Source organism: Mustela lutreola, chromosome 11 (genome assembly GCF_030435805.1).
Source record: "Mustela lutreola isolate mMusLut2 chromosome 11, mMusLut2.pri, whole genome shotgun sequence".
Classification (NCBI taxonomy): Eukaryota; Metazoa; Chordata; class Mammalia; order Carnivora; family Mustelidae; genus Mustela; species Mustela lutreola.
The window spans coordinates 16,522,931-16,543,594 of NC_081300.1; the positions used below are offsets into that span (position 1 = coordinate 16,522,931).

General features: G+C 48.0%; 1 protein-coding gene across 9 annotated transcripts in view; it reads right to left on the reverse strand.

Moving 5' to 3' along the window:
* The window catches only part of ZNF532 (zinc finger protein 532), a 104,214-nt gene that overhangs the window by 47,449 nt on the left and 36,101 nt on the right, over nt 1-20,664 (reverse strand). For all 9 annotated transcript variants that reach the window (XM_059140859.1, XM_059140855.1, XM_059140862.1 and 6 more), the window contains one exon: nt 7,837-10,199. In XM_059140859.1, coding sequence (XP_058996842.1) covers nt 7,837-10,182 — 2,346 coding nt within the window. In that variant the 5' untranslated portion in view covers nt 10,183-10,199. Of the gene's footprint in view, nt 1-7,836; nt 10,200-20,664 lie in introns of those variants that run through there.

A 20,664-nucleotide genomic window follows, 5' to 3' on the forward strand; every position in this document is an offset into this window, starting at 1 on the left:
CATACATTTTAGTATCAATTATTAACAGTTCAGTTGTTGCTCTTAAATACTTCATGGAGAATCGGGAATCTTCTCCACCCTTCCACCCACTCCTCTTCTCCGTGTGCCCCAAAGCGGGGATTATTAGAAGCAAATAGGTCGGAATAAAAACCTCCAAGCAGGGCAGATGTACGGGTGTAACAAAGTCAAATGCTTGTGTGGCTCCGTGTTCACAGCACAGCTCGGTTCCATGGCGGCTGGGTGGGAAAATGACTCACCCAAGATTCCTCGCCATCTCCTCTGGGAGATCAGCAGACAGGGGCAGGGTGGTCCGACCCCAGCTAAGCATGCCTGGGGTCCTGTCCCTATCCCATGTCAAGAGTGAGAGGAATTCCAGGACTTGGACTCCGGCTGGGCCTTGTGCTAAACCATACATTTTCCAATTCCACTCTCAGCACCAGCAGGTGTGCGGAGCAAGAGGCCAGTTATGAGTAAAGTGGCACCCTTGATTCCCTGTGTCAAGCATTACTTGGGTACAGATGGTCCACAGGACATTTGGAAGAGGAGTAACTGGCAAATGCCACTAAAACCTTCCTTCATCCCATTACATTCTCGAAAGTTCTGGAAAGGCTGAACGCGCACGTGTGAGGAGACGGTAGAAGGAGATCAGCACGTGTGGCCACAGCTGGGATCAACAGAAGAGACCCTCTGCTGGGTTCCAACAGGCACTGTTGGGAAACTCCTGGAAGGACCCATTCCAACAGCAACGGGAGTCAACATCTAAACGGGGAGGAAATCAGAGATGAAACGGAATGCTGACTGTGCTCAACCGCGATCAAGTGGTTCCCAAGGGAAAGGCTGGGTGGGGTCTTCGGAGCCTGGGCTCCACAGACAACAAACAGAAGAGATTCGCCACCTCATCCCTGACTGCTTTTACAGGTGGGCTAAGAGCCAGGATGCGTGGAAATGGACCTGGAGAACAGAGAGGAATCAAGCGGAATGCTGTGCTCACAAGACATCTAGTTCCCAACACAACTGAGAGTCACAGGCTGGAAGGCTCAGGGTGAGCCTAGCGATATAATCATGGGATCTCTCCCTGAAGACACAGCAGTTACACAGGAGGTTAATACAGAGAAACTTCCACTTCTGGGGAAAGGAAATACAAGAACCTTTCCCTATTCCTTCCACTAAATACCACTGAAACTCCTGGGCATTATACATAAAACAGACATTAACAGACTCTGAGAAGCAGAAAGAAGGCGGCAGGCTGGCTAGGGACCTCAGGAACCTGGAACTCAGTGATGAGTTCTCTCTGTTTCTTTCTGCCTCATGTATCTCCCCCATTTGGAGCTGAAGAAACTGGCAATCTGGAAACACCAAAAGATAAGAGACAAAATAATAATAATAATGGTAATCCCCAAGAAAAGCCTGCTATCACTAGCCAAAGGACCAGGGAAGGGTCAGGCTAACAAAAGAGAAAACTTTTTAGGATAATGACAGCTCCAGCCAACCACCACAGGAAACACCACAGCCCCACGCCTACCGGACCAAGTCCCAGAGCAGCCCAGACGTCCACCCTCTTCGGGCTGTAGTAAGCTGTCCCAGCACCACTGCCAGGATGGTGTCAGAGAAAGCCAGTAGGGAAGAGGGGTTTTCATCCCTACATCAAGTGACAGAGTCCTTCTACCAGCTCAAAGGTGTTTTAAGAAAAGTCCCCAAAGCAATCTCCAGGCCCAGATGGTTTCACTGAAAAATTCTATCAAATATTTAAAGAAAAATGAACATTAACTGCACAGTCTCTTCCAGAAAATAGAATAGAACACTTCTCAATGCCTTATATAAAGCTAATTCTAACCTGTCCAAAACCCACCAAAGACAGTATAAAAAAAAAAAGAATATAAATGTAAAACTCTAATGCAAAATATTAGCAGATAAACTTCACCAAATATAAAAAGAATCATACAGCCTGAACAAGTGGGATTCATTCCAGGAATGCAAAAGGGATGGCTCATCCCTGAAAACTCAATATAATTTATTTCCCCAAACACTGAATCAAATAAAGGAGTTCAACAAAGTCAGGGCGGTACATGATAAATATAGAAAAATTAACTGTATTTCAATATAGCAATAATGAACATGTCAACACTGAAAAACAGAATACCATTTACAATTGTTAGCAGAGAAAAAAGAGCAAAACAAGACATTTAGAGGACTCGTATGATGAAAACCACAAAACAATAAAAGGAATCAAAGATCTAAATAAACAGAGAGGGGAACCTGGGCGGCTCTGCCAGCTGAGCACGGAACTCTTGATTTTGGCTCAGGCTGTGATCTTACGGTTGTGGGACTGAGCCCCACGTCAGGCTCCGCACTCAGCATCGAGCCTGCTTGTCCCTCTTCCTCTGCTTCCCCCGACTCACGTACATGTTTTCTCTCTCTCCCCACCAAATAAATAAATTTTTTAAAATCCTTAAAATAAATAAATAAATAAATGTTCACGAACTGAAAGACTCAACATAGTAAAGATATTGATTCTCCCCAAACTGATACAGGTTTAATGTAATTCCTATCAAAATCCCAGAAGATTTTGCAGATATAGACAAGACAATCCTAAAATTTATATGGAAAGGCAAAAAAACCAGGATTGCTAAAAATAAGTCTGAGTGTCGACTATACTTCAATTAAAGAAAAATAACTATTTTGAGAAAGAAGAATAAAGTTGGGCATACCACTTTATGGTCACTATAGTCAAGACTGCGTGGTGCTGGTGGAGGGACAGACATGTAAATCAATAGGACAGAAGCCAGAATCCAGAAACAGCCACACACAACCACACCCAACTTAGGGGCACTTAGCTGGCTTAGTAGGCAAAGTGTGCAACTCTTGATCTTCAGTTTGTGAGTTCGAGCCCCACACTGGGCATAGAGATTACTAAAAAAATCATATATATAAGTGTGTGTATATATATAATGTGTATATATATCTATACACACACACATATATAGACACCCCCAACTGATACTCAACAAAGGTGGTAAGGCAATTCAACAGTAAAGAACCGCCTTCTGGACAAATGGTATTAGAGGAAGAAGATGTGCACAGGCAAAATAAACAACAATAAAACTCAGTGTAAATCTCATACCTTATATAAAAATAACCCAAATGGATCATGGGCTTAAATACAAAAACTAAAACTATAAAACTTTAAGGAAAAAACACAGGAAACATTTTTAGGATCCAGAGCAAAAATTAGGCTTGACAGCAGAAGCACGAATTGTAAAAGGGACAATGGATACAATGGACTTCATTAGAATTGAAAGCATTTGCTCTGCTAAAGACCTGTTTAAGAGACGCAAAGGCTCTGGGGCACCTGGGTGGCTCAGTCATTAAGCGTCTGCCTTCCAGACCACCATCCCGGGATCCCGGGATTGAGTCCCACATCGGGCTCCCTATTCAGAGGAAAGCCTGCTTCTCCCTCTCCCTCTCCCACTCCCCTTGTTTATGTTCTCTCCCTCACTGTCTCTCTCTCTCTCTGTCAAATAAATAAAATTTTTAAAAAATTATTATTTAAAAAAAAAAAAAAAAGATGCAAAGGCCCAACCAGGAGAAAAGACTCGCAACCACATACCCAGCAAAGGAGTAGTATCTAGAATACAACAACAACTCCTAAAACTCAACAGCTAAAGGACGCAAACATTATCTAAATAGAAAATGGGCAAAAGACTTGAGATATTTCACCAGAAAGAACATCCAGAGGGCACGTGAAGAAACACATGAAGAAGGACGTTCCACATCATTAGCTACTAGGAAACTACAAATTAAAAACATGACAGTTAACACACACCTACCAAAATGGCTAAAATGGAAACCACCACCACCAAAAGCTGACAAGGGAGCAAAGAAAAGGCATCACCAGTACCCTGCCCAAGGAATACACACCAGTTCAGCTAATCTGGAAAACGGTTTCTTAAAAATATAAACGTGCAACTACCATACGACCCAGCAACTGTACATGTGCGCATTTATCCCAGCAAACTCCAACTCATGTTCACACAACCACCTGTACACAAATGTTTGCAGCTGCTTTCATTCGTAATGACCCCGAACTGCCAACAGGGCAGACTGTTCTTCAAAGACCGAAAGGGAAACACCCCGTGGACAACCTCCCCGGGAATCCTCCTCAGTGATTTCAAAGAACATCCTCCTGGTGCCTGACGCAACCTCTGTGAGTCTCCAGGGAATTACCCTGAGTACAAAAAGCCAATCCACAAAGGTGAGACAGTATGGCCCCATTTACAAAGCACTTCTGAAATGACAACGGAGAACAGATTAGGGAGGGGCTGCTGGGACTTAAGAAGTGGGTGGGAGTGGCTCTAAGAAGGCAATCCGAGAGATCCCTTTGGTGATGGAATATTCTGTAGGCTCAGGGCACTGTTGTCGATATCCTAGTGATGACAACTGTTCTACAGTTTTGCCAATTGTACTACTGGGGGAAACTAAATAAAGGGTATTTATTTCTTATATGAATCTAAAATTATCTCGAAATGAAAAGTTTAATTTTAAAGTCAGTGATTTGAGAAGACCCAGGACATCCGCACAGAACTCTACAGCATTATCAGACAAAACTTTCAAGTAATTATGGTAATTATAAGTAGAGGCGGGCAGCGGGTAGGAAGGGAGGCGCAGGGCGGGCAGGAGGGCGGGCAGGCAGGCAGAAGAGCCCCACTGCCTGTGAAGGGGTACACCTCTCTCTAGGCCTGGTGGAGTCGAATGCTGGGAGTCAATGAACGAGGGGCAGTCGTGCCAGGGCCCTGAGGTCACACCCTTAACTTTCACAACCAACAGCGGCGGCAGGGGCAGTGTAGGCACCCGCTGTGAACAGTTCCCTAACTAAGACCACTCTGCAGACCTAGGGAACCCTGCCCCGCGAAGGGCTCAGTTAGTCCAAAAGAGAAAAGGAGCAGCCTGCAGGCACGGGCTGACCTTGCACCAGATTCCTGCTCCAGAAGGAACGGTCAAAGGGGGAGGCCCGAGGGGGCTGTTGCGAAAGCAAGGTAGTCCGCCCTCTCAGTCCACCAAAGACTTACCGAGAACGTGGAGGTCCAGAGAAATGGAGAGTAAGTGTTTTAATTACCTGACCGTAGAGACAAGAAAGGAAAGATGGGGTTCGGGAAAGGCCGGGCCTTGAGGGGCCTCAACTTCTACATTTTGTGAGAAGATGTCGTGTTTTAAGAGCCATTCTCAGGGAAGTAACACTTTACGCCGGGAGATTTTTTTTCTCCAGTTGAATTTAAGGTCACCAACTGTAAACGGACGGTCACGCGAACGGCAAACCGGAGAAGACGAGATGGAAGAATTTTCCCGCTTCTCTTCTGCTCTTCCTGTCCTCAGCCCCCACCTCCACGACCAGCGGTGCCAGGTGCCACACCAGGTGCCCGCGACGCATGAGGACGCCCCTAGCTTCCACGACCCCTGAAGCGGGTACAGTGACAGCCATGAGGATCCCACAGACATCCCGGACCGGGGAAGGGATTCGGGGCTGGCTGGATCAAACTGAGCGCTGGTGAAGTAGCAGCCAGGGCCCCCACCCCCACGGAGAGCCACGCAGGCTGGGCTGCCGAGCGAGAGACCAGGCTGCCTGCCTGGGTCCGCAGGGGAACCCTGCTCGGGCCTAGTCCAAGAAGGTCAGGGAAGTATGCAGGGTCGCAGAGGTTCTGGGCAAGGACCCCGACAAGACAAGGGGAAGTGGGGAACAAGCAGAGTGTACCCTGGGGCACATTCAGCTCTCCAGCTGGCCGTGCCTGGACGTGCAGGCAGCTGAGGCTTGTGACTGTAAACATGAAGTGAGTGGACACTTAGCCAGGCACAGTCGAAGAAAGAAAATGCAACTGCTGGGGGACAGGAGTTGGGGGAACGCTTGGCTCGGTGTGCTTCTGGCCCCAGAGCTCATGTTATTCAGCCGTGACTCACTCCTAAACATTCCAGGTGAAACGTGTGAGCAACACTATACACCTGTCCCAGCAAAAGGCAGAAGTCAAGGTAAAACAGTCACGCACACGAGAAAAGATGTTAATTTCCCCCCAGTGTGACCCTCGTTTGGCTGCGGAGCCAGACCAGTCAGTGGAGAACAAGAGATGGAGATATCCATGGAGGAAGGGGCAGGCCTACCTCCCCGCCTACATCCCTTCTCCTTCCTCGAGAAGATGAGATCCCGAAGAGAACAGAGCCCACGGGAGGGCAGCTCAGCATGCCTGATACGGAGCAGCACACAGGATGCTGGAAGGCGGTGAGAGCCCCCGGAGCCAGAACCGCATCTGCCACGCCGCTCAGAGCACCAGCAGACCGAGAAACGAGGCAACACGACACACGCAACGGAGGGAATATCACCTTCCTGATGAAGCCGTGACAAGGTAAGAGGCCCCAGAAAGAACCCAGGCCCTGTCACCAGGATATGCTGGAAAAGCACGTCAACCCCCGCCTTCCTGAACCAGCCACTCTCCCCCGAGTGTCCCACCGTCTGAGCCAAGGAAACCCAAGGCCGAGAGAATGCTCTCAAAACTCTCATTTCCACCTGCACTAAACTGAATATCCAAAGAAAAACACAATGGAGGTATTCTTGGTCTTTTGGTCGCCCAACTCAAAATCCCACCAAGAACTCGACTCAGGAGTCGCCCTGGAGGAACGGATCGTGACAACTGAACCCGACGCCTGGACGGCAGCATCACCCCAGCCAGCAAGATACAGAGGCAAGCGAAGGAAAGCTCAGCTCGCTGCCGGGTCTCCACAAACACAAGTGCGAGCCAGCGGGTATCAGCTCAAACTAGGACCCAGCATGTCCAATTTCACAAGTTCTCTGCTTTGGACAATAAATCGTACGGTCTCTCTAACTTCAATCTGGTTCACTGGACATACACAGTTACTTCCATTCCAAATAAGTATCATTATCTGTAAAACGCTGCTCTATTGGCCCAAGGATGCCTCATAGAGAAAAACGACAGAAGATAAAAGGACTCACTGATGCCCACGGTCACGTGTATGTACTTCACCAACATCAACCTACACTTCACCTCCCCCCTCCCCCAAAAAAGCTGTAAAGAAATGCAAAGGTATTTTCTACTCAGACGGAAATGGTTTTCCATCTGTAGCTTAAAGTCATTGTACTATTACTAAAGATACTTCCGGACCGACATCATAAGCAAGCGGGCACACCATATAAGTGGGCACCAATGAAGTCTGTTTAACTGTACAAGACAGTAATTCTAAATAACATGAGGACTTTTTTTTAAATCTCCAAATTGTCAGTAATAACTCAACAGGTGATTTAACCTGACTTGAACATTTCATACAAAGGCATGATCCTCTCATTGGTCAGATCTCAGACTTCCTGCATATATGCCTACAATTACAAACTCACTTACCCTAAATTTGAGGTGCCATTAACTCAACTAGCACACAGTTTGTCTTTAAAAAAAAAAAAAAAAAATGATGGCTCAGTGGGTTAAAGCCTCTGCCTTCAGCTCAGGTCATGATCCCAGGATCCTGGTATTGGGCCCCACATCGGGCTCTCTGCTCAGCAGGGAGCCTGCTTCCCTTCCTCTCTCTCTGCCTGCCTCTCTGCCTACTTGTGATCTCTCCCTCTGTCAAATAAGTAAATAAAATCTTTAATTAAAAAAAAAAAGCACCTTCCCTTTCAATATTGTACAACTCTATGAAAACTTTTCTCTTGCGCATCACACACACACATACACACACACAGCCATCTGACTGAGCCCCCGCCCCGAAAATCGAGGACAATGTATAGAGCACTCATGTCTACGGATTCGTCACCGAAACACCAAAATGTAAGGGATACTCTACTTGTCCACTCGTATCTGCAGCCTGCTGGAAGTGTGTAGCCAGCGACGTCTCGTCCTGGAAAACCTCATTGCACTCCAGACATTTCAGACTATGCCTGCACAGCTTGGAGGGGTCCTCGTCTAGAGGCATAGCTGGAATGATGGGCGTGCTCGAGGGAGCGGATATGACGGTCCCGGTAATGCCAGACTGAATTTTCGCTACAGTGTGTGTGCTGGCCCCCACGGAGCTTGGAAGAGCGGACGATGGAGTAGAAGTATTGCTTGACGGAGAGACAATCATTTGATCAGCTGGGACTGGCTTTAAGATCAAGTGGGAGCACTGCATCACAACCCCCTTTTCCTTGTGCCCGCGGGCGTGGGAAAGGAGACTGCACTTGTTGTAAAAAACGAGGTTCTTGGTACAGTGGTTACACGTTACTTCGATGCGCACGCTGCGTCGGTCGTAGTGTTGGGTCAGGCTCTTTTCGAGGGCAAAGGAGTCCCCGCACTCCAAGCACTTGTACCCGCGGGTCGGTAACGTGATGCCTGCGTTGGCAGGAGGACTGAGGTTGGGGATGTAAACTGGGACTGGGTTGACGCTGCTCAGCACCTTGTTGAAAGCTTCCACCACGGAACTCTGCAAGGACGACACCACCTGGACCCGAGACACCTTCTTGGGTGGTTGAGAGGCCGCTGCATTGATTATTGCCTGCTTTATTTGCTGCTGAGGTTTGGTTAGCACTTGGCGGAGCTCAGAGGTGGCCTGGGCGCCCTGAGGCAGAAGGTTAAGGTTGGCGAGGTGCACAGTCTTTGGCACGAGTTTGGCGTTGGCCAGGCTGGATGCTGGCACCACAACGGTTTGCTGCTGGATGGCGTTGGCGGCTTTGATGATGGCGCTGCTGGCACTCTGAACGGAGGCAGCAGATATGACCGTGGCTTTGACCGTCGTGTTGTTAGCGAGCTTCAGATTGATGACCTGCGAGCCCGCCGTCTTCACGGCAGACACTGGGAGGAAGGCGGTTGCCACGGGCTTAATGGTGACCTGTTTGGGGGTCAACTCTGCAGGGGCGACCGCATTGGTGACCACCGCCGACTGCAGAGGTGCTCTGGGCGGGGAGGAGAGGACAGCAGCCGAAGCCGGAGCGGACAGGAGTGACGTCACAGACGCCATCACGGAACCTGCCTGCTCAGAAGGCTTTTTCCCAGAGTCAAGATCGACCTCTGGCAACACCCTTGTCACTGTTCTCTTTATTTCTCCAGAAGACGTCTTAATGGTTTTGATGCGGACTTTGGGGATTGCTGGTGTCGACCCTGCGGGAGAGGACGGTGACCCCTTGCTGCTGTTCTCACTGGAGATGCTCCGGGGACTGTCCGGCTGCTTCAGGGACGCTTTTTTTGTCCCGTCGATGAGGCTCTGGGATTCAGGAGACTTTTCCGTGGCTCTGGGACTGTCATTCGCTTCCTTAGGTAACGGAGAGGACCCCTGGGAGTCGGCCACCGGCTCTTTGCAGGAGTCAGAAGCAGCCTTTTTAGCACTCAGGGCTGCTATTGCAGCTATACATGAGGACAGCTTGGATGATGGCTTTGACCGTGACAGGGCAACACTGCCGAGGCCCGGGTCGCTCTTCTCCGAGCTCAGCTTCCCCTCGTGGGCCCGATTTTCAAGCACCTTTTCAGAGTTTTCCTTCAGCTTCTCCTCTGCTTTTCTGGCTTTAAAAGGTTCGTAAACACTCAGATTCATGGAATTTGTTTCTGTTTCTCTCTTAACAGCTCTGTTTTTATCTAAATTGCCTGCAGGAGAGATTCCAGTTTTGCTCCCGCTGTCCCCTCCCAGCGCCTTTGGCTTGTCATAGTCCTGCTGGGCAGACGACCCCGTCAACACGTTCGACCGGAAACCAGAGCGCACGTCCTCCTTGTCTGGGGGGTCGTCCACTTCTATCTTCTCGTCGTCCTCAAACTCTTCAGCACTTGAGATGGGGCTGAACTGGCTGAACGTGGAGTCTTTCAAAGTCACCTCTGAGGTAGGCGCATCTCCTTTCAAGGACTTGGATCCATCTTTGCCGTAACTGTCGAGAGAGGACCCGGTGAGAAACCCGTTGTGTAAGCCGTTGCCAGTGGGATTGTGGCCGTCTTTCTCGGCGCCCTCGGCGGAGTCAATGTTCCGAACGTTCTTCACGATGACACTGACGCCCACGTCAGAAGAGGAGGGCGTGTGGGAGTCCTCGTCCCCGTGCGCGTTCTGCTTGATGTGGCTTTCCTGGTCGTCGTGCGCAGACTCGATGGCTGCTTTTGGATCGACCATATCTGGGATGTCAAATGCTGCCAGGAGGTCATCAAAGTCTGGGGTCTTCATATCCCCCATGGTCATGAATTTGATCAAACGTTCTGTCAAACGAACAGAAATAATTCCATCAGCAAGGAACACTCTATATAATGATGAGATAAAACATCCCTCTAGGACTTACACAGGGATGATCAGCAAGAACGAGCGGGTTGGTAATTGCGCTTCCGAAAACTAGGAAACTCTGAGTGGACGAACACCCAGAGAACATGTACAAAGCCTTGGTAATTACAGCTTCAAACCAATTTCCCCAAAATGCTGCGCGGCATTACCAGCACGGCGGCTCTCAAACAAGAATGAAGTTCACTGGCACAGGTACAGCACAAAATTTGTCCTTTACCACTGGATTCATCACACTTTTCACAAAAAGCTACTCCCAAACCTATTTTAATCTCTACAGCACTCAATTCCTCTGGCACAATGTGCGCGATTATGGTCACCATCACATTTGGCCTATCCCATTAAAGGGAATAGATGACAATCCAAAAACCAATTACAGATTTCAATTCACCCACACAACACATGAGCATCCCAGCCCACCAGGGGCTATCTGCTGCTAATCAAGTTTGGCCCGAGATTTAAAAAAGAAAAAAAAAAATTCCTAAGAAGCTTTTTTAATCCGTTTTTATCAAATCCTAATTTTCTCTATTATGTTTGGGGAAAGATTTAAAAAAAAAAGGTTAGCATCCCTTCCTTCTCCCTCCTCGGTTTAGTGCTTTCAGTGCTGAAGGTAACATAAGGTCATCTCCTAACTGCCACTCCACTGGCACAGATGTCGTCCAGCCGACTGTGGCTGCCGGGCCATGGCCCTGTGGCTGACGCTGCCCTCGGCGCGTACACGTGGACCCGAGGGCATGGCAGAGCCTGGGAGAGGGCAGGCCTTCTCCTCTGCACTGGGGCCAGATTGGGGTGGGTCACATTCTGTGAAGTGCTCCCATTAATGTCAGCAAACTCCTGGGCGGTAAAAGGACAAGAATTTTAGGAGAAAGGATGGTCATACCCATGGCTAAAGATGAATGATTATAAACGCATGAAATGCTTGGGGTCTTTAAAGGGTACCCTTCACCCCATCTGCAGAGGACACAGGATCGTAGAGATCGTAAGAGAAGCTCCACTACCAGAGAGATCCCTCTTCCTGCCTGAACCTCAGAGCACTCTGCTTCTATGCCCTTCTGGTGTGTAGCCCAGCACGTGTGTGTACTTGTCTCTTCATACCTACTGATCTGTCAGCTGACTGCAGATGGCAATGTCTCGCTCATCTCTGCACCAGAAATGCCACATGACTAACACACCACGAGCCAGGGGCCAGCACACTGGACTGATCAGAAAGATAGGCCCAGGCCCAGATCATCACTCCCTAGCTCTGGGACCCTCAGGAAAGGAGAGAACCTTTGGACCTATTCCTTCTTTCTGCTGTGGAGGGAGGCAAGCAGTCAAGAAAAGAAGGAAAACAGGAAGCAAAGTTCAATGTCAGAAGGGAAGAGCGTTGCAGCTGATTTTAGGCAACTTTCAATGCAAGAATCAGCCTAACTGATCTAAATACATTTATTCCTAAGGCTCTTTCATCTTCAATACTTACTACTGTTTCTCCTTTGAAGTTAGTTAGTTAGTTAGTTAGTTATTTGACAGAGAGAGATGACAAGTAAGCAGAGAGGCAGGCAGAGAGAGAGGGGGAAGCAGGCTCCCTGCTGAACAGAAAGCACGATGTGGGGCTCGATCCCAGGACCCTGAGATCATGACCTGAGCCAAAGGCAGAGGCTTAACCCACTGAGCCACCCAGGCGCCGCCCCCCTCGCTTTTTTTTAAGATTTTTAAAATTTATTTTGGTCCTTCTTTAAATCTTCTTTAAATCACTGAGAAATTGTCCTCCACATTCTACCGAAGTATTTAACGATTTTTCTTTTGGTACGAAATGCAAGAGATCATACATTCCTTTTCTTTTCTTTTTTTTTTTTTTTAATTTTATTTATTTCTTTGAGAGAGAGAGAGGCACAAGCAGGGAGAAGGGGCAGAGGAAGCAGAAAAAGGAGACTCCCCACTGAGCTGAGAGTCCGACGGAGCTCATCCCAGAACCCTGGGATCATGACCTGAACAGAAGGCAGACGCTTAACTGACTGAGCCACCCAGGCGCCCTAATCACGCATTCCTAACAAAACCTACATGGGGGCAAGGCAGACTTCCTACTGAGATGACAACAGGCATACCACTGAAAACACAGAAACCTCAAGCCCATCAGTAGGCGGTAACACACCCCCCTTGGCTTACTCACGGACTTTGGGACACATCCCAACGCTGCTCATTATCTGGGTGGAAAACTATGACTGAAGAAGAAATTAGCAGGCTTGGTTCAACAGGAGCCATAGAACAAATCACCTTCCATTCATGTTTGTCCTGGTCAATACAGGACTGAAGAAGTCACATATACCTTTCTCTACATGGTCTGCTTGGAGAGAAAACACCCCAGGGCCACCCTTCTCTCAGACGGATGCCTGCGGGACACACAGGGAATACTGTATCCTCAGCATCAAACTACAGCCCCGAGAACACAGCAACACTTCTAAGTTGATACTGTTATGAAAATATATATGACGAGTCATACTCACTGCAATTGTGTGATTATGATTTTCTTTCTAGAATGAAATTGAACATTTAAACTGCAGAATACAGGGAATGAAAAATCCCTCTGCAAGATAATTCCCACGCAAGAGTCCACCCACTTAGGAATAATCCCAGAATGTCACTATATTTATTTTTAAGCAGCAAATGGCAATTGTAAGTGAAAACTCATGATAAAATTACCATTAAGGGGGCACCTGGGTGGCTCAGTAGGTTAGGCGTCTGCCTTTGGTTCAGGTCATGACCTCGGGGTCCTGGGATACAGCCCCACGTTGGGCTCCCTGCTAAGCAGGGTGTCTGCTTCCCCCTCTCCTTCTGCCCTTCCTCATGCTCGTGCATGCACACATCCTCTCTCTCCCCCTCTCTCTCAAATAAACAAAATTTTTAAGAAATAAATAAAAACTAAAAAATAAAATAAAATAAAATCATCATTAGCAAAGCACCCAGCCCCTGTGGTTGATCTCTACCAAGCACGCTGACCGAAGTGTAGAGATCATGGTTTTTAGAGAACTTAAGACAAAGAATCACCAACTACTGCCCAACTCCCACCAGAGCAGAAACGGTCTGAAGAGAGTTGAAACACTGCGTAGTGTTTCTTTAAGCCACCACTTATCCAAAGCTTGGACCCACGCTCTAGACGTCCCAGGGAGTGGACAGGCTCTGTCCTCTCTCCATCCTTTCTTTACGGTGACACCGGATTTATGTCACGTGCCCTCTCCTTAGACCAAAAAACATCATCCAGTTTCCCATCATTCATTTCCGAGGGCAGTCGGTTCAGGAACAAAAAGAACATAAAAGGCCATTCAAAGACTCACAGGTGGTAGGCCCAGGACACACAATTCCAACAGATGATAAAAGGTCTCCCGTAGAACAAAGCCTGCTTTGCAAGTGACAGCTTGGATCTGCAATGTGACTGGCACCCATGGGCAGGCACCCGTGGGAGACTAACACGTGAACCTCATCTTCCTCTCCTGCTGACATGAGGGCCCTGCTGTCCCACCCACACACAGGGACGCCCACACTACCGCACAGCGTTCTGTCACTCAGTCAGTGGCAGGACAGTGTCCACCACGTCGCCCACGTCTTTTCCTGTCACCTCACCACCCCCACCCAGCCAAAGCAGAGTGAAGGCTTGGAACACCCCAGAGAGGATCCCCAAAGCCTGCGAATGACCCCAGAGGTTGAGAGGACATTCGCCACGCAGGAGCAACTCTCCCTCCATCGAACCGTGGGTGCACTCCCTGCTCTCCCGTCCCTCTGTGTCACCTAAGATTTATACTTTCTCAGCAGGAAGGGGGTGGACTTGAGGGCGAAATCATGGGACCTTCTGAAGAGCACTGAGGTGATGGCAACTTAGCGGAGGTTTCAAAAACTCTGAATCAGCCCCGCTGGTGCACCTGAAGGAATCCAGATGTGAAGGTCACAGACATAGGACAGGCATGAAAACCAGAGTGCAAAGCCCAGCACGTGCACACAGCACTGGCACTGCCTGGAACCTAACATCATGGGCGGGGGGGACCCGCGTCTGCAGGGCTACAGAACCAATGTACGGAACACCGCTCTCTGTAACTTCACACTTCTTACTTGGTTTCCGGAAATGTTTGTCATCCTCACAATCCCACTACCTATCACCTGCTCCCTTCCAGCATTCTGGAAGGCAAGAGCAAATTCTCCACTTGGGGGAACAGAATGTTTAACTCCCACTTCATTTCCCAGTTATATCAGGTACAAAGAGAAATGTTTATGTTTAAAAGTTTTCTCTCCATTTTTCATCCTGGTCCCTAAGAACCACTGTGCTGAAAACATTACAAAAATAAATTTCAGTCTTTTCTTTTAAAGATAATGGACAGGGGTGCCTGGGTGGCTCAGTAGTTAAGCGTCTGCCTTCGGCTCAGGTCATGATCGCGGGGTGCTGGGATGGAGCCCTGCGCCGGGCTCTCTGCTTCTCCCTCTCCCACTACCCCCTGCTTCTGTTCCCGCTCTGTGTCTCTGTCAAAAAAAAATTAATAAAATCTTTTTAAAATTTTTTTTAAATTAAAAAAATAAAAGATAATGGACAGGGAACTTGCTTGAGCATCTCTTTCACTGGACAGCTTGGTCTTCAGACAGAATTACCTTTAGTTGTTGTAATAATGTCTTCTATTTCATGCATATTCCATAAAACATACCTTCCTTCAAAGGCACCAACAGTCTTTTAATTTAAAACTAAACCCCATATAAATAACCTAGGATTCACTAATAGCATTTGTGCCTAATGCAGAATGTCCTTTTACCCACTGGAAATACTGGGGAGGGGAGAATGCTAGGCCTATTTACAGAAATGGAAACTAAAAGAACTCGAGTCTGTCATGTGATCGCTTTATTCTCTCCTATGACATGGACAAAACATTTCCTTTCTTACCAAAGCCTCTTAAAATTATAGAAAGCTATATCATCTTTGTTGGCCAAAGTCAAGAGTTATCAGGTCCAAGAAAAATTTAAGAAAAACCTATTCACCCTTCATCATCCTTCGTACACTTTGTGATGAAAGAGACCGCTCTTCCGGGACCTGTTTTCCAGTTTCATACTTGAGACCAGCGGCGTAAAAGGCTCAGGGATCACTTAGCCGGGGAGTGCTAACTTCAGATCACCCCCGGACACCCGCCTGCCCATGCCTGACCCAGCCTACATCCAGGTCTGACCCAGCCGCCGTTCTGCATCCAAAATGACCATGCAAAGGCCAATCTGGACAGCGAACACACATCAAATCCACCATTTAAGTGGAGAAACTGACATTTTAATTTCATGAAAACCAATAAACTCCAAATCATAATAATCCTAAAGAAAACCATAGTACACACTGACCACCTTGACAGTCTTCCACAAACTTCCCGAAGAACAACTGTGATAACAGAAGCCCTGTTATTCTTCTGGGGGACTATGTTCGTCACTATTTTCTAGCACCGTCTGGACACCGAAGCCCTTTCTGAAGAAATCACTCACTGAGTAATGAACATAACTCATACTTCTAACCTCCTTGTCTTTCCTTCAAATATAAAACGTTTTTGTTTTTCCTTTTTTTGAATGTAGTCTCCACACACAGCATGAAGCCCCAAAGCAAGGCTAGCTCACGACCTTGAGATCAAGAGCCGGTTGAGCATCTGACTCTTGATTTCCGCTCAGGTCATGACCAAGCCCTGCATCAGGCTCCACTCAGCAGGGGGTCTGCATGGGATTCTCTCTCTCTCTCTCTCTGCCCCTCCACCTGCTTTGCTTGGTCTCTTTCTCCCCCCACCAATAAATAAATAAATTAAAAAAAAAAAAAAAGACATTTTGCACACAGGATGAAGAGAACAGAATATACATTTTGCTAATTCCATGTGAATTAACAAGAAATTAGTAAATATAGTTGCTATTTATCCATAATAGATTTACTTGTTTCACTAAATCCTCCTATTCATCTTGGTATGATCCTTGTATCAATTCTCAATAATGCAGATACTTTGGCCAAGGTAGGGTGTCCTTTTTCAGTTAATACTTAGCATTCCTGGGGCTCCTGGGTGGCTCAGTGGGTTAATCCTCTGCCTTCAGCTCAGGTCATGATCTCAGGGTCCTGGGATCTAGCCTCGGATCGGGCTCTCTGCTCAGCAGGGAGCCTACTTCCTCCTCTCTCTCTGCCTGCCTCTCTGCCTACTTATGATCTGTCAAATAGATAAATAAATATTTTAAAAAAGAAACTTAGTGTTCCTGATATGAAATATAACTGATGGGAAAGTTCAAGCCCCTTCTTGGAAATACAGACACAGCACCACAGTATTCAGGGCACAACCTTGAGAGACACAAGAATACCAGCCCTTCCCTGTGGTTCTTCTATCTACTGCCCTCAAGGCAATACACACAGGCACCTCCCTGCCCTCGTGGCCCCTCCACTCTCCTCAGCCCTTCAGGAGAAGCCAGCAGAGCATCCTGCCACATGAGCAAAGGGTCTCTACAAACCTCAGCCCTTCCAGAAGCTCAACTTGCAATTTTTGGCCTATTTCCCATGTCACTGCGCCTGAGGAAGGTCCCCCTTAGATCCAAACTCTCAAAGCGCAGCCATCTTGAGCTCCTTTGCTTTTCCCACGGAGGTTCTCCAGTGGCCAGGAGAACTTCTAGAGAAGACTGCAGATCCCTGTTCTTATCCCCGCCCCTGGGGAACCCCAGTCTCCCCTGGCTCCACGAAGCTCTCTTCCACATTGCGGACTCCCACGCTGCCAGCAGTTCCTAACCTTCCTTCTTACCTGCTTCATACCACCTTCTCCCTGCCGTCAGCTTCAGAGACGGCGGGCATCAGACGAGACCTCTCCTAGAGCCCCGCCTACCTTCTGACTTTTCCCCCTCCCGCACAGCTGGCCATCGCAAGCCAGTCCTCCAAACCCACTGCGAGCTGGCCGCCCCCCTCTCCTGTCCTCTCCACCACGCCTGTCATCTCTACCTGCTGGCTTAAAGAGGCTAATCTTAGCCCGCAGACCCTCCTGTCAGTGCCCTGTCTCGTGGGCACGCTGCCTCCAGGCAAGTGCTCAACAGCTGGGACAAATTAGGGACCTCTAGCTCCGCCCCGGCCCCTCTGCAATCCACTCCTGAGACCACCGCTAAAATCCAGGCTGTAGGAAGGCATCTGGAGGTGGAGGAACAGTTCTGTATCACCATTTTTGGGGTGGATACGTATTTCTTTGTATTCGTGGAGACTCAAAGAATTTACTCCATGAAAAGAGGGGCGGAGACGACCAGGAATAATGGGAGGCCCAAAATGTAGAGCAACAGTAACAAAGGACCGAAGTCCGTCACCGGGAGGAGGGCGGAAGAAAGAACTCGCTGAAGCCCTGAGAAAACGCAATCCTGACCGTATGCTGTAAGGCCGCAGAGGAGGGAGACGTGCACATACTCTCTCCTCCGCTTAGTACAAAAACTGCCGAATCAGAGTAAGGTCTGCGATCTCGTTAGCAGCAGAGTACCGGGGAGAACTGCTCCCCTGTGACCTGCGGTGACGGGGTCTTAATGACGCAGGGTGGTCAGAGCCAGCAGGGTAAAGGGCTCCTGGAAACTCCCTGTGGTATCTTCGCGGCTCTTCTGTAACTTATAGTGACTTCCAAACAGCTAAATGAAGACAGTACTATCATTTGGTCGTGTACAGCTACTAAACAAAAATCAAGCAAGCGCATCGCGGCTGGAAGACGCTCCGTACCACGACCCCGTTGCGCGGCCTGCGTCCTTTCCCGCCGCCGTGGTCTTACAGCAGAACTCCATGCCCCAGGCACCCTTGCCTCTCGTGAACCCCACAGCACCGCCAGGAGCCCACCAGACTTCTCCTGACTCCCTGGCTCTCCCCTCCCCCCGCCTGGGTCCTGTCTGACTCTATACTTCCCTGTGTCCAAGGGCAGCGGCAGCAACTCCCACGGTCCCCACCACCTGCCCGTTCACAGAACTCAGGCACTTCCGCATTCAGCCCTAATTCTACCTGCAGAGCCACCTTTCCGACCTGCCGGCTTCGTGCTCCACTTGGCTCCCCCAACTGCTTGGCAAAGTTAACCTAAAGCCCTCATGTTCCTCCCAACCTGTTCCTCCTGAGCCCTGTCCGGGTTATGTCGATGATTTTCACCTTTTCTGTGAAAACATGAAAAGCCCTCAGGCAGCATTTCACAAGCAATGAAACAGACGTGACTTCTGTAGGATCTTATTAGGCTTCTCGCCAACACAAGGCTGAAACACACATAGTAAATGCTGGTTTTTCTACACATCCTTGCAGCAGGATAGCTAATTATCATGCTAATGAATTATTCTAAATCTCTGAAAAGAAAAATGCGGCAGTCCCCAAATTCTGATCTAACCAAAGGTTCTTTTTTTCTGATCCATGAATACAAATGCCAAAATGATTTCCCAAAAGGATATACCAATTTCTGTTGCTTCCTTTATGCATTAAAAAGGAGTTATTTTAAGCTCAATCTGCCTCTCAACTTCATAAATATTTATTAGCAAATATCTAAGGCAGCAAAAAGATAACTTATTACATACTGATTTCTACACTATTGGTTATTAGAAAGTTTGAAACTTTTCCCACGTGGTTTGCTTACCAGTTGTAAGAGAAGTATTTGTTCACTGAATAATGAATGGGTGCAGAGGGAGATGATGAATATCCTATTTACTTCTTTCTGCTGCTCTACGAGGTAACTTACCAACCTATGCTCTTGTCGCTTAGCGAATAATAATCAGGAAAAGCACACAAAACCCATCCATACAGTTTCCTAAAATAAATTAGTTTCTATGGACAAACCCTGATGAAGAGAAGGAGCATTCAACATCGCAGCTACACAACACCTGCAGACCACAGGTGGGAGGGCACAGTGCCTCCCTCCAGCTCTGACTTCCTCGTGCCAGAAAATTTTCCACCTAAAAAATGAGGGTAACAGTATATACCCAGCCCCGGGGATACAGGAAGGACTGGGTACTTAACGATTATTTGAGAGAGGGCACTGTCAAAGTCAAACACACAGCACAAAAAAGCACAGAAAGGACCCGATTCAAACAAGGAGTGGCCACTGGTCAGAGAATTTCAAGGAACGTTCCTCCTCCTGTCACCCCACAACCAGTTGGGAGATCTATACCCAGGGCCAGGACCCCTTCCTGGCCAAGCATTCAGGACCGCATTGTGGAGAATAGTTTGTGATTATTAACCTTCCTTCTCACAGGGTTTGAGCAAGAGAAGGAACCAGCTAAGTGGACAGCACTCTCGGGTGGGGAGGCTGGCCCTGAGGGGCCAGGGGGATGGGAGATCCCACACAGAGCCCCCCACTGGCTGGGCTGTGAGCCTCGGTAAGGGTCAGAGTTAGAGATTGGGGCACAAATCAAACCCACCAGGTCAAAACCATGGTGGTAGATAGAAGAGATGCCCAGACAGAGACGGCACGGCACCGTCCTCATCAGAGCCCACCTGCTCCCGACGGCCCCCAAATCACAGCAGAACTACAGTTCATCCGGACACAGCACCTCACAGTTTGCACAACTTCCCACCAACAGCCGCTCTCCCCTGAAGATGGATGGAACGTTGGCAAAGGTCACACCTAAGAGATGGGGCTTCTCGAAATCCTCAGAACCCCTGCAAACAAGGTTTTTCCAGGGGAGCCCCAAGAATTGTATAACACTCTTAAGTTCTGAATCTTGGTTAATTAAAAAAAAAAAAAATCAATAATTAATGTGATCTGAGGAACAGAAAAGAAAATAACGTATACCTCCATCTGTTTCGAGATTCACACTCAACAAGAAAGTGGTTCTCATATAGGATTTCCCATGAAGGGCAAATATAGAAGAAATTACATCCTGAAGATGTGAATTTTCATACTGTTCCAGTCGCCTACACTTTGCTTTAATCTCCTCCATTTAACTCTGTCACTACCCTTGGCAGTCCCCGTCATCAAAGCCACACTGTAAATTGGGAAAGGCAGATGCAACCCTCCAGTTCCCAAGTCCATTTTATTTCATCTATTTGTTTTGCTTTCATAAAACCAAATGCTCAAAATTTAACGTTAATGAGTTTTTAACTATCTCCCGAAGGCTCACAAATCTGTAAAAATTCTTGAGAAGTGTAATAAAAGATACAAATTGCAGACCAAAAATATCATCGACCCAAATTCAATCCTGTTTGCCAGATGCCTGTTCAGTGTCGATACTGAAACTCAGGCCACAGAAAAAAGCTACTTAACTCCCCACCCAAGAAATAATAATTTTTTTTTAAAGATCTTATTTATTTTAGAGAGCGTGAGAGAGCGTGTACATCTGCGTATATGCTCGCGAGCAGGAGATGCACGGGGAGGAGAAGGAGGGAGAATCCCAAGCCAACTGTGCTCAGCTCGATCCCACAACCCGATCCCAATCAGGGCC